The sequence below is a fragment of the Podarcis pityusensis genome, assembly GCF_964106645.2.
Source record: "Podarcis pityusensis genome assembly, chromosome: 16".
NCBI classification, from domain to species: Eukaryota; Metazoa; Chordata; class Lepidosauria; order Squamata; family Lacertidae; genus Podarcis; species Podarcis pityusensis.
Genome location: NC_138041.1, coordinates 5523737 through 5537423, shown reverse-complemented (window position 1 = coordinate 5537423; position 13687 = coordinate 5523737). Strand labels below are relative to the sequence as shown.

The 13687-nt window shown below is 48.4% G+C and overlaps 1 protein-coding gene across 1 annotated transcript; it reads right to left on the bottom strand.

Annotated features, from left to right (window-relative positions):
* Window positions 1–3314: 3314 nt before the first annotated feature.
* Window positions 3315–12399, bottom strand: SF3B4 (splicing factor 3b subunit 4). The gene is made up of 6 exons (XM_080984742.1): window positions 12242–12399; window positions 11265–11393; window positions 8174–8716; window positions 5595–5786; window positions 4150–4320; window positions 3315–3831 (listed from the first exon to the last, which is right to left on the bottom strand). Exons 1-6 carry the CDS (start codon window positions 12273–12275, stop codon window positions 3647–3649), a joined length of 1254 nt encoding a protein of 417 aa, XP_080840868.1. The 5' UTR covers window positions 12276–12399; the 3' UTR covers window positions 3315–3646.
* Between the last annotated feature and the right edge of the window lie 1288 nt (window positions 12400–13687).

Below are 13687 nucleotides of genomic sequence, written 5' to 3'. Positions count from 1 at the left end.
GCAAGTACCGGTAGATAAATGGGTACCACTCCGGCAGGAAGGTAAAAGGCGTTTCCGTGCGCTGCTCTGGTTCACCAGAAGCAGCTTAGTCATGCTGGCCACATGACCCGGAAGCTGTACGCCGGCTCCCTCGGCCAATAAAGCAAGATGAGCGCCGTAATCCCAGAGTTGGCCACGACTGGACCTAATGGTCAGGGGTCCCTTTACCTTTATCATCGCAATGAGTTGGTTCACAGGTGACCAATGGGATAGTCGAGGCCCAATCTTCCTGCTTCCAGCTTTAAAAACGTTAAGAGGAGCCAGTTGAATCAGGCCAGTGGCCCATCTAGTCTAGCATCCTGTTCTCACAGTGGCCACCCAGATGTCCGAGGGAAACCCACAGGCTGGGCCCGAGCACAAGAGCAAATCTCCCCTCCTGTTCTTTCCCACAACTGGCATTGAGAAGCATAGCTGTCTCCAACTGTGGAAGCAAAGCATAGCCTCTGCCATGGACAGTAACCTTTGATAGCCCTCTCCATTAATTTGTCCAGTCCTACGGGGCTATCACTGCCCCTTGGGAGCTAGTTTCATAGTTTAACCACGTGCTACATTAAGGACTTTCTCACCCCTTAAACGTCAGGTAACCTGGTACCCAAAAGAAATTTTGTGCAATTCCCCCAAGCAAGGTCTGATGGGAGTTCCAGTCCAAAACAGCTGGAGAACTCCTGGGGTACATGAAAATAATCTGTTTTAAGGCAACAACTTCTGAAATCAAAATGTCGGTGGCAGAGAGACCTTTTGCATAATGTTAAATCTGAACCCTCTCAGGCTGTCAAGGAAGGTGTCAAGTTCTCCATGCACTGATTCTTCTTCTTTTAATTGAATTGCTGGCTTAATTATCAGTTTCCCTCCCTGTGATCACACCGAGTGAGTTGTTCCGGAAACTTGTCAATCACGTTCTGCGTTATACACACCGTTTACCCCGGGGCACGTTGCGAAGAACCTTCTGCTCCGTACAGTAACCAGTATAGTGTTTCCACCCTGCTTTTCTTGCGCAAACTTCAAAAGAGGGGAGTGTTACCCTCCAAAACTGACCCTGGGAAGGCAGAGAGCAATTTCCTCCCAAGACCTGGCATGGCTGGCATGTTCTTATCCTTGTTAAGCTGCAACATCTGCACCAAACGGCTTAAGAGGAAAAGCCAAGTGGCCTATCCTGCAAGTTCTCCATACAAACTGATTGCATTTTAAGCCATAGCTCAGTGGCAGAGAATCTGCCTTGCCCCAGGTTCAATCCCCCAATGGCATCTCTGAGTAGCGCTGGGCAACAACTCTGCCTGAAACCCCTGGAAAGCGGCTGCCAGTTAGTGCAGACAATCCTGAGGTATATGGACCAATGATCTGACTCAGTGTAAGGCAGCTTCCCACGCCAGCTAGTCTGGGAGCCTTTTTTGGCAGGGTGAATAATAATAATAATAATAATAATAATAATAATATATTTATACCCCATCCATCTGGCTGAGTTTCTCCAGCCACTCTGTGTGGCCCCCATCGAGTGTTAAAAACAATACAGAATTAAATATTAAAAACTTCCCTAAACAGGGCTGCCTTCAGATGTCTTTTAAAAATAAGATAGCTGCTTATTTCCTTGACATCTGATGGGAGGGTGTTCCACAGGGCGGGTGCCACTACGAAGAAGGCCCTGTCTGGTTCCCTGTAACCTCACTTCTCGCAATGAGGGAACTGCCAGAAGGCCCTCGGTGCGGGATCTCTGTGTCTGGATTGAACGATGGGGGTGGAGACACTCCTTCAGGTATACTGGGCTGAGGCCGTTTAGGGTCTCTTTGAATTGTGCCCGGAAACGTACTGGGAGCCAATGCAGATCTTTCAGGACTGGTGTTATGTGGTCTTGGCAGCCGCTCCCAGTCACCAATCTAGCTGCTGCATTCTGGATTAATTGCAGTTTCCAGGTCACCTTCAAAGGTAGCCCCACATAGAGCACATTGCAGTAGTCCAAGCGGAAGATAACCAGAGCATGCACCACTCTGGCAAGAGAGTCCACGGGCAGGTAAGGGTCTCAGCCTGCGTACCGGAGCTGGTAGACAGCCGCCCTGGACACAGAATTAACCTGCGCTTCCATGGACAGCTGTGAGTCCAAAATGACTCCCAGGCTGCGCATCTGGTCCTTCAAGGGCACAGTTACCCCATTCATGACCAGGGAGTCCTCCACATCTGCTTGCCTCCTGTCCCCCAAAAACAGTACTTCTGTCTTGTCAGGATTCAACCTCAATCTGTTAGCAGCTATCCATCCTCCAACCGCCTCCAGGCACTCACACAGGACATTCACCGCCTTCACTGGTTCTGATTTAAAAGAGAGGTAGGATGAATAAACACCCCCCCCGCCCCCCAAAAAATACTCACACCCCTAAGCTGCTGGTTTTGGAGGTGAAGCAATTTTTCACTGAACACACCCAGAATAAAATCAGCATTAAGGATTAGGGTGCCAAAATGCTGAACCCCACAGCCAACCACCTATGACAGACTGCACATAGCCCCGAAGGCACTCGTAGACAGCGTCTGGCACCCTGTTGGACCTTTGGAGGTGTGGTGGGAATTATAGTACAGTGGTGCCTCAGGTTAGGTACTTAATTCGTTCCGGAGGTCCGTACTTAACCTGAAACTGTTCTTAACCTGAAGCACCACTTTAGCTAATGGGGCCTTCTGCTGCCGCCGCGCCGCCGGAGCATGATTTCTGCTCTCATCCTGAAGCAAAGTTCTTAACCTGAAGCAGTATTTCTGGGTTAGCGGAGTCTGTAACCTGAAGCATATGTAACCTGAGGTACCACTGTATATCTTTCATAAGACAGCCTACATGTGAAGAGATTGGGGGGGGGGGAGTGTGAAAGGGTATTGGTAAGAGAATCTGCTTACTCAGACTGTCTTTAAAGTGCGTCATGCAAATATGAACAGGAAAGAGAGCCTTTGAGAGCAGACATCCTGTTCATCTTGCTGAATCAGACATCCAGATAAGACAATACCCACTTTTCCTCTGAGAATGTGACTTAATTTCTATACATGTGTAAATGTAAGGTGGCGGAATGCCTCTCTATAAGCCTGTGTGATACATAGGCCTCTAGACTCCACTTTTGTGGGTTCCCCAGCAGCTGTTGTTGTTTTTTTTAACCAACTAAAGCTTAGAGATCACAACTGGTGTGGTTAATTAGAGAAAATCCACCACAGAAGCCTAAAAATAACCAGCCGGAGCCCTAAGGATGGGTGGGTGCTGGTAGAAGGAACACTGTTATTTTTTTCTTTTTTAAAAAAATTAATATTAGGAGCATCTTCCCAGACTTTTATTTGCAAATCACATGGCTAAGTTGGGTGTCACAAAGAGGAATTGTAACAACAGTAATAAAAAAATAACGTTAAAACCCTGTTCCGTCTTCCAGGAGGCGATGGAGCTAAAAAAAATATTAATAACATGAAGGATAAGCAAAGACCCTCAACACTGCCAAGTTGGTGGGCAGCCTCTTTTCACGCAGGGAAAGCAAAAACATGAAACACTGGAATGTTTGTCCGAAGATAAAAGAAAGAAAGAGATAAATCTGAGGAATCCGTGGAAGGAAGGAAGATCCTTTTCTTACGCCGGCCTGTGGTCGGGCTGTCTTGCCTAGGGAGGCATGGGCCCTCGCATCGGCCCCCGTGGAGGCACCATGGGTCTCTGGGTGGGCCGAGGGGGGAGAGGGATGCGCTGGTAGCCGTAGGGCGGGGGCCGAGGGGGCCCGTTGTATCCATGGGGTGGCATCAAGGGAGGCGGCCCACGCATCCCGTGTGGGGGCATGGGGCCGGGATGACCTGGTGGAGGAAGAAGAGGAGGAATCTGGATTAGACAACAGCCCGGGAGAAACAACGGACAGCACAGAATGAGCAAGTGCCCCCGCCAAAAGAAGCAGCACGTGGGGAAAGGTTTAACACACACACACACACACACACACACACACACACACACACTTGTCTGTATTTGAGATCTGTAGTTCCACTTCATGCAAATGAAAGAACAGGGCATAAGGAAGAAACCAGCTGAAAAGATTCACCTCCAAAAGGAGTTTCTGTACTAAACAAAAAGAGAAACTTGGAAGGATCCTAACCGCCCCAAGGCTTGTCGGCACTTACCCATCGGCGATCCAAAGTGAGGGCCCCGGGGCGGCATGCCCATGGGCGGGGGGCCAGGGTGGGGCATGCCTGGGGGAGGGCGAGGGGGTGGCTGGCCTCCTGCCCCCGGCGGTCCTGGGTGATGAGGGCCCATCCCGGGCATCCCGTGATGTACCTGCATCTGTGGCATTCCTGGAAACGCAGATGCAGAAGTTAGTAGGAATAGTGGGAGTAGCGTTATTTATTATCTGCCCTCCACCCGAAGATTCCAGGGCAGGCGCAACATCAAAACACAACGTTAAGTTTGAAACTACAGTGGACGCTCGGGATGCAATTGTGATCCGTGCGGGAGGCACGTTCGCAACCCGCAGCGCTGCGCCTGCACACACACGGGTTGCAATTCGGCGCTTCTGCACATGCGCAAAGCGCAATTTAGCGCTTCTGCACATGCACGAGCACCGAAACCCAGAAGTAAGCTGTTCCGATACTTCAGGGTTTGGCGCAGTGCGCAACATGAAAACATGCAACGTGAAGCGTCTGTAACCCGAGGTATGACTGTACTTGCAATTGCAAAAATAAAATGGGTTCTGAAAACTCAAGCGGCAAGAAAGAGCGTGAAGAGGTAAGTCTTCAGCAGTCGCTAGAAGCTGTGCAGTGAGGGTACCAGACACACCTCTGCACATCTTACAAGACCCTCAACTATATGCCTCAGGGACTGCCTGATCTCTCATATCCCTGCTCAATCACTAAGGTCTTCGGGAAATCGCTGTTAGTAGTTCCCCATGACCCAGGTGCTGTGCTGCAGTCGATATCAAGGGCCCAGTTCCACAAAATAAAAAGGGAATAAAATAAGGAAATAAAAAGCCTCCACTGGGCACCAGAGGTTCAGCAGGTAAAGGGCCTGTTCGACCTCAGCTGGAAGTGAGTTCCATAGGTCAGACAAGCCTGCTCCCTTCTGACATTCCAGCGCCCAGTGAAGATTTTACTCCAGCAAGCAATTTTAACTGAAGTCTGATTTTATGATTTTAACCGGATTGTATTCTTTATACAGTCGCACCTTGGAAGTCAAATGGAACCCATTCCGGAAGTCTGTTCGACTTCCAAAACGTTCGAAAACCAAACCGCGGCTTCTGATTGGCTGCAGGAAGTTCCTGCAGCCAATCAGAAGCCCCGTCGGACGTTCGGCTTCCAAAAATAGTTCGCAAACTGGAACAGTCACTTCCGGGTTTGCGACGTTTGGGAGCCAAAACGTTCGGGAACTAAGCTGTTCGAAAACCAAGGTACGGCTGTATTGTATGTACATTGTTATATTGCTTAGAGACTACAATAAGCAGTATAAAAATTGTTTAGTTAAAATGAAAACAGTAAGTGTCCTAAGAGGAAGGCAGAGGTCCACTGCAACGGAGGGTGCTGTGTTTATTTTGCAGAGAGAAAGAGGAAGAGTTGCCCCCAAAGGCAAAACGTACCTGGATGCATCCCACCTGGAGGGAAAGGATGCGGGTGGGGAGGGTGTGCCCCTCCAGGAGCACCTCCGGAAGGCGGTCCTGGGGCACCGGCGCCAGGCGGCATGGGTGGGGGCGGCATGGCTGGGGGCATCCCCGGGGGCATGGCTCCTGGTGGCGGCACTGGCGGAGGGAACGACCCAGGTGGCGGGATGCCTGTGCAGGGTGGAAAGGAGAACGTTAGGAGATACTGAAGGAAGAGGAACCCTGAAATTCCGTACAACAAAGATCCCACGCTGTGAAAAGGAAAGGCATGTTCATAAGAGCGTAAGAACAGTTGGCTGGATCAGGCCAATGGCCCATCTAGTCCAGCATCCTGTTTTCACAGCATAGGAGCCAACTCCTAGGCCCCACAAATGAAATATTTGTGGGGCTGGGCCCCCACAAAGTTGATGGACATTTGCATTCAGATGGGTGTGTGATTGATTACGCGGGGCTGGGCTTACCTGGGCCCATGCAGTATTTTATTCAAGTTCGCACCCCTGTTTCACAGTGACCAAGCAGATGCCCATTTTGGGAAACCCAGAAGCAGGACCTGAACAGAAGAGCACTCACTCTCCTCTCCTGTGGTCTCCAGCGAGTGGCATTCAAGAAACTGGAAACCACAGGAGCAGCGGAGACAGAGCAGAGTCCTTGTGCTAGAAGCCATTGATAGCCTCCATGAATTTGTGCGATCCTGTTTTAAAGCCATTCGTGTTGGTGGCCATCACTGCCTCCTGCGGACACGAGTTCCACAGTTTCATTCTGTGCTGCGTGAAGAAGGAACTTTCTTCCATCTGCCCAGCATCTTCCTTTGAGATCTACCCAGGCGCACAGCTACAACAGCAAGCCACCAGAACAACAGAAAACTGGTGTGCCCTTGAGCCTCGGCCTTGCCAGTTAAAGCGAAGCCTACCACCCAACTGATCAACCGAGGCTTTACCTCAAGGGAGAGGGACATCAACTCCCATTACCTTGCATCCAGGCAATGTGACCAATAGTCAGAGGTTATGTGAGTTGGGGTCCAGATGTCTCCCACTCCCACTCCCACAAATCCCTGCTTTAACGGATTACTCTACTGATCAAACCTTGTAGCCGTTTAAGGTAAACCATGTCAGGGAAGTAGGAACATTCATCTTTCGTGCGGTGACATGGTTTTGGGGTAACTATAAGAACATCGTGAGATGACCTGCTGGATCAGGCCGGGGGGGGGCGCTTTGGCCCACCAGCATCCTGTTCTTGCAGTGGCCTATTGCCCCCTAAGAACCTAGAAATCTCAACAAGCTGCTCTGCTCCTAGAGATTCCATAATCCTAATATTATTATTTAAACCCTGCCCATCTGGCTGGGTTGCTGGAGCAGGTCAAGGGCCCATCTAGCCTAACATCCAGTTCCCACAGTGGCCAAACAGATGCCCCCAAAGGGAAACTGGCAAGCAGGACTGAATCATAACAGCACTCTTCCCTCTTGCAGTTTCCAGCAACCAGCCACTGGTAGCATTACCCTCCATGGCTTTCTTTAATTTGGTAAGTAGACCCTGGCTGTTGGATCAGGTGAGTAGTATTTACGAGACCGCCTCTCCTGGTCTGCCTTAAGGTCCATGAATAATCATAGTTTAGAGGTCCCTGGCCCTAAGGAAGTCAGATGATCCTCCACCAGGGCCAGGACCTTCTCGGTGATGGCTCCAACCTGATGGAATGCTCTGTCCCATGAGACCAGGGCCCTGCAGGATTTAACTTCCTTCTGCAGGGCCTGTAAGACAGAGCTATTCTGCCCGGCTTTCAATTTGAACTTAGCCTGATCTTATATTCCCCTTCCTTCCCTTTTTATGAAGATTACCTGTTCTGGGACCCCACAGCTAATTCTTCCTTGGTCTCCTCACTGGCCCAAATAGGACTAATTTAGCCAGCTAGCCCTGGTGATCACCTAATGTTTATTGGATGGATTCCCCCCCCCCCAAAAAAAAATTGATTTTCAAATTCTGAATTTATTGTTATTCATGTTGTATACTGTATTTTATGCTGTTTTTTGTTGCTTCAATTAAGTGTTTTAAATTTGTTATTAGCTGATCTGAGCCTGGTTTTTTGAACCGGGAAGGGCAGGGTATAAATAAAAATTTATTATTATTATTATTATTATTATTATTATTATTAAGTCCAGCCTCCTGTTCTCACAGGGTCCAAATACCCCTAAGGGCCTAGGCGTCTAGACTGCCTGTGGATCTGGAGACTCCATAAGAACATCAAAAGAGCCTGGCTGCTGGAGCAGGCCTGCATCCCATTCTGGCAGTGGGCAACCAGATGCCACAATGGGAAGCCCACAAGCAGGAACTGAGCTGAAGAGCGTTCTCCCCCAGTGGTTTCCAGCTCTTCTGAAGCACTACTGCCTGTGGAGGCAGAGCACTGCCATTGTGGCTACCAGCCAACTCTCAACATTCTCAAAACCAATGAGACAGAGACACAGGGAGAGGGACGGGGGGGGGGGGGGAGAGAGAGAGAGAGAGACCTAAATTGAAAAACACCAGCCAGTTTAGAAATATCGAAAGGAAAAGAGGGGGCTGCATACCTGGCGGGGTGACTCCTGGCCCCAAGGTGGTGACAACCGGGGTGGGCACTGAGGGCGGAGGAGGGGCGTCGGCGAAGAGCTGGTGGGGCCGGTCGGCCTGCGAGAGGGGGTTCTGGGCAGCCAGGAGGCGCTCGGCCGCCGAGCCGTGCCTCTCGCCCTTGGAGTCCTTCTTGAAGGCGTAGGAGACGGTGATGGGGCGGTTGCACAGGTACTGTCCGTTCATGGCCTCGATGGCGGCGTCGGAGGCGTCGAAGCTGGCAAAGTTGATGAAGGCGTACCCCTTGGAGTTTCCCGTGTCCGGGTCGCGCATGATCTTGGGGGTCTGGAGGATGACCCCGAAGGCGCTGAACGTGTCGTAGAGGAGCTTCTCGTCAATCTCCGGGTCCAGGTTGCCGATGAAGATGTTGGCGCCCACGTCAAGGTTCTTGTTGTGGGCCGAGGCCTTGTTCACCCGGATTGGCTTCCCGTACAGCTTGATCATGTTCATGATCTTGATGGCGTAGTCGGCATCCTCCTCGCTAAGGAACTCCACAAACCCATAGCCTGGAAGGAGACAGGACGAGAAAGACGCTCAAAATAGGGTTGCCACGAAATCAAGTCTAAGCGCCTGCTGAGTAATTTTATCGGAACCGAGCGGAGATAGCAGCTGCCAGAAGCGAAAAGACTTTCAGATTGATTCGGCAGAAACACCAGTGTGTGAGGAGATGCTGTGAACTGATAGAGGGGAATCATAGACATAAAATCCACACAGAAACACGTCATTGTTTGTTTTAACTCGCTTGTGGGAACAACTCAGAGGCTGTGAAAGAAGGAAGGTTAACAACAGAAAGAATTAGAGGAACCATCGGAAGTGACTATGAAAAGCAGTAGAAGTATGAGATGATCAGAACGTGAAGCCTGGGAAGTCCTATTAAAAATTTATAATTTGGCAGAATATTCAGATTACTTGATATGTATAATTTGGAATATTTAATGTGATTTGATTGGATTGTTAAAGTGGAAAATTTAATAAAAATGAATTTTTTAAAAAATAATAAAATAGGGTTGCCAAACAGTGAAAATCTGGACAGATTGTAGAGGGTGTTTTTTTTAGCAAAGCTGTTGAGCTTTTGGAGCAAAATTTATATGCCATTTTTGAGCTGGTTTTATGGAAAATTGGGCAAATATGGCACTGCTGGATTTTCGACATTTCCAGACAATCCTGGACATATGGCAACCCTAGCTTAAAAGAACACAATGCAGTGTTTGTGTATGAGGATTGTAGACGTCTAAGTTCAACTCAAGAGCAGACCCAATGAAATTAATGGAACCCAAGCTAGCCACTAGGTTTAATGCATCTGCTGAGAGCAGATGGCAACTCACTGTCCCTTTACAAAGTGGTTCCCAAAGATGTTGGTGGGATTACCTGGGGAAAGGTGACCCGAAGGGGCCAAGGGGATGGCAGGGAGGTGCTAGAGATATAAATCATTTAAGAAGCTGGTACCACTGGATCAAGTTCATCAGTTTTGTTGAATTATTATTATCATTATTGCTGCTGCTGTTATATTTATACTCAGTCTTTTTTATATATTTATACTCTTTATACTCTTTATTTATATATTTATGCTATTATATTTATACTCAGTCTAGGTGGTTCACAGATAAAAAACCAAGGATAGCTAAAAGCATTGGGGGGGAGGAACCATCTTTAAAAAACAGTTACCGGTAAGCATTGATAGAATTCAAACTATATACATATACAAAATATGTTTAAAACATACAAATAATTACAATAAAAGCAGCCCAGCACCAGCCCTTTCATTAAAAGCAGTCAATTCCCCTAAGCCTGTTGGAACGGGTTCTTCACCTCCCTGAGAAAGGACAAGGAGGACGGGAGGTCCAAAGTCTGGGAGCGGCCACCACCAATAAGGCCCTTTCCCATGTCCCCAGCTGTCAGGGTGGCAGTATTGAGAGAAGGGTCTCCCCCAAAGATCTCAAAACCCAGGCAGGTTCACATGAGGAATTGTGGTCTTTCAGAGACCTAGGACATGCAGGGCTTTATAGGTCATACGCAACACTTTGAATTGCGTCCAGAAACAGACCAGTGGATCTGTTCTAGCAAGGGAGTCGTATGTTCCTTATAACCAGTCCCAGTTAATTAAACTAAATAGTTTTAATTGGGTTTTCAGTAAGTGTGCAATTAATCGTAAGAGCTCTGAATTTTATTGTGTTATTATCTTCCTCGGTGTGACATGCAAACCGCTATTCTGAATAATGCTTTTTATAAGGTAGGGGGCACCTGGTATAAGTTTACGGAACCAGGGGGTGGTGGTCCCAAAAGATTCGGGAGCCACTGCTTTGCTGGGTGGGGGAGAGGGGTTATTTGCTTGCTTCAGTTTGCACTGTAAGCGACCTGGGATAAATATCATGGAAGGAAGGCATGTGACTGCTTTAAACCGCAACCATTTTTACATTATATTTGTTTTTAAATGCACATATTGTTTTTGTATATTTAGAATCGTTTTTGTCCTTTCGTTGTTTCAAGGTTGCAACTGTTTCATTTGTTTTATAATGACTTATTTTGTTGTTGCAGCCCACAGGGGCCTTTTTAAAGGGTGTGTTAAGAAAAGCTAATTAAATAAGCAAACCTACAGGGTAGGTGCTCTGCCATAGCATAGTGGAAGAGCACCCGCTCTGCATGCAGAACGTCCCGGGTTCAACTCCCAGTGGCATCTCATGGTAGGGTTGGGAAAGAACCTCTGCCTGAAATGCTGGAGAGCTGCTGCCAGTCAGTGTAGACAACACTGAGCTAGATGGGCAAATGGGTCTGACTCGGGAAAAGGTGCACCTTATATGCACAGAAATTACTGACTATTCACCCCCCCCCCCCCAAGAAGACAATTCTTATGCACATGAGTGAACTGGACTTTGCTGCAAGATAGGTGGGACCATCGCTGGCTCATGAGCAAAGCCAAAGGAAGATTTATAGCTCAGGTTGGCCATCCTGGCTGACAACAGACGGGAACTGGAGTCCAGCAACATGGAGGGTGCCATGTTACATCCGCTGACAAATGTGCTCCCTCCAAAACAACATGCTCTTGGCATCGCTTACCTTGATGCTGGCCAGTGACTCTGTCTTTGGGCATGTGGGTGTTGACGACCGGACCTGCCTGGAGGAACAGCTCCCACAGGAGAGGTTCGCTGACCTTTTCGTCCAGGCCTCCAACGTACACAGTGGCATCTGGAGCGGAGAGGAAAGAGACACACACATCAGTTGCATGGACAGAGAGAGCAGGCTTTTCAGAGATCTCTCCACCAACTCATCCAAACAAATGCACTACAGGGGGGTTGGACTAGATGACCCTTGGATCCCTTCCAACTGGCCTATGCAATTCATGGACATATAAGCTAGACATGTACACTGATTGTCACTTCAAGTACGCCTGAAGTTAGTTGCAACTTAATAACATTTCAGTAGACACCTGCACTTGCAAAAGCCGAATTATTAGCAATAATTAGCATCCACTACTGCAAATAAAAATAGCAGCTTAAATTTAATAATAAAAACAAAAGTAGCTTTTAAGCGGTAGTAGTAGTACTGTAGTAATAATAATAATAATAATAATAGCGCCTTTAATGTCACCCACGCCATGCAAAACGGGGACGCTACCCCAATGTAGACTGGCCTGACAGTAAGTGTGATGATAAATATAGCCTCACGCACTGCTGAAATCTTTATTATTAATTGTAATTAGCCTCTGTTGCTATTAACAAGAACAGCTTTAACTTCACCCACCCACTTCCAAAACGGGGAAGCTCCTCCTATATAGAGACTGTACTGTTAGCAATAATAATTAGCATCTGCTACTACTACTGATTATTATTATTATTATTATTATCACTACTACTACTACTACTACTACTACAGCATTAATCCCTCCCAATGCAAAGCCAATGGTCCTGCCACGCCAAGAGGGGAGGGGAGGTTTTTTGGGGGGGGCTCCAACCCATAATAGTCCCCCACTTCAACAGCCTCCGCCCTGGAGAAGAGGGAGCTGCCGGGCCCTGCCCCCCAGCCCCAGCCCTCACCTTGGTTCCTCTCAGAGATGGGCCCAGCCGCCATCTTGGCGCCACTTTCCAACCACCTCGCGACCCCAACGCCTCAAGCACGACGGCCTCCCAGGAGCCACTGCCGACACCGCTCCGCCCACCGGAAGCGGCGCGTACTACCGGCGATCCTGAGGCGCTGTCGGCCATCTTAGGAGCGGGCAGTTAAAGAGGGCGGGAAACCGGACGTGACGTTGTGAAAAAGCAGTTCGGCCCTCGTCAAGTTTAAACGGAGGAGGTGAAATGCCCGGTCCGGCCGTGTTAAGGTGAAAGCGGCGCCGCCATTTTGAAAGAGGGCGGGCGGAAGTTGCGGTACGTAAGAAGGTTCTAACGGAATAAACACACTGAGGTAATTCTAATATCGTGTCGTAATAAGATGTATATTATAACACACACACACACACACACACACACATATATATATATATATATATATATATATATAAAATATACACACACACATATATATATATGTTTGTGTGTGTGAATGTCATTTGCTTTTTCACCTCAGGGTTTTCTCCTCAGAAATTGTTAGTTTTGCGACTGTTACTATATTCCATATACAGTACTGTATTTGGAGTATAGTACGCAGTATCGTACGTTAATTGTACGCAACAGGAAGCGATAAGGTCGAAATGGCGGTTGGTTGGGGACGTCACTTCCGGTACCATCCCGAGCGTGGCGTGCCCATTCCCTCCCAATACAAAACACACGGCGAGGGAGAGAAAGCGGCGCTCCTTGCGCGCAAGAGAAAAAAAGGCCAAAAACGCGGGCAAATCAGCGTCGGCGTAGCTCCACCTCGTCCCTCCCCTCCCTCCTGATTGGGTCACTTGCTCTCCAGCATTCGAAAAAGACAGGACTCTGTTTCCCCCAGATTTAGCAGGAGGGTGAATTTGGGATACAGTATATGCACATATACCTTTTAATGAGGGTGAAAGAGGAGAGCGCAAAATATGGTTTGAAGCTCAACATCAAAAAAAGCTAAGATCATGGCCACTGGTCCCATCACCTCCTGGCAGATAGAAAGGGAAGAAATGGAGGCAGTGAGGGATTTTACTTTCTTGGGCTCCATGATCACTGCAGATGGTGACAGCAGCCGCAAAATTAAAAGATGCCTGCTTCTTGGGAGAAAGGCGATGACAAACCTAGACAGCATCTTAAAAAGCAGAGACATCACCTTGCCAACAAAGGCCCGTATAGTTAAAGCTATGGTTTTCCCAGTAATGTATGGAAGTGAGAGCTGGACCATAAAGAAGGCTGATCGCCGAAGAATGGATGCTTTTGAATTCTGGTGCTGGAGGAGACTCTTGAGAGTCCCATGGACTGCAAGAAGATCAAACCTCTCCATTCTGAAGGAAATCAGCCCTGAGTGCTCACTGGAAGGACAAATCCTGAAGCTGAGGCTCCAATACCTTGGCCACCCTCATG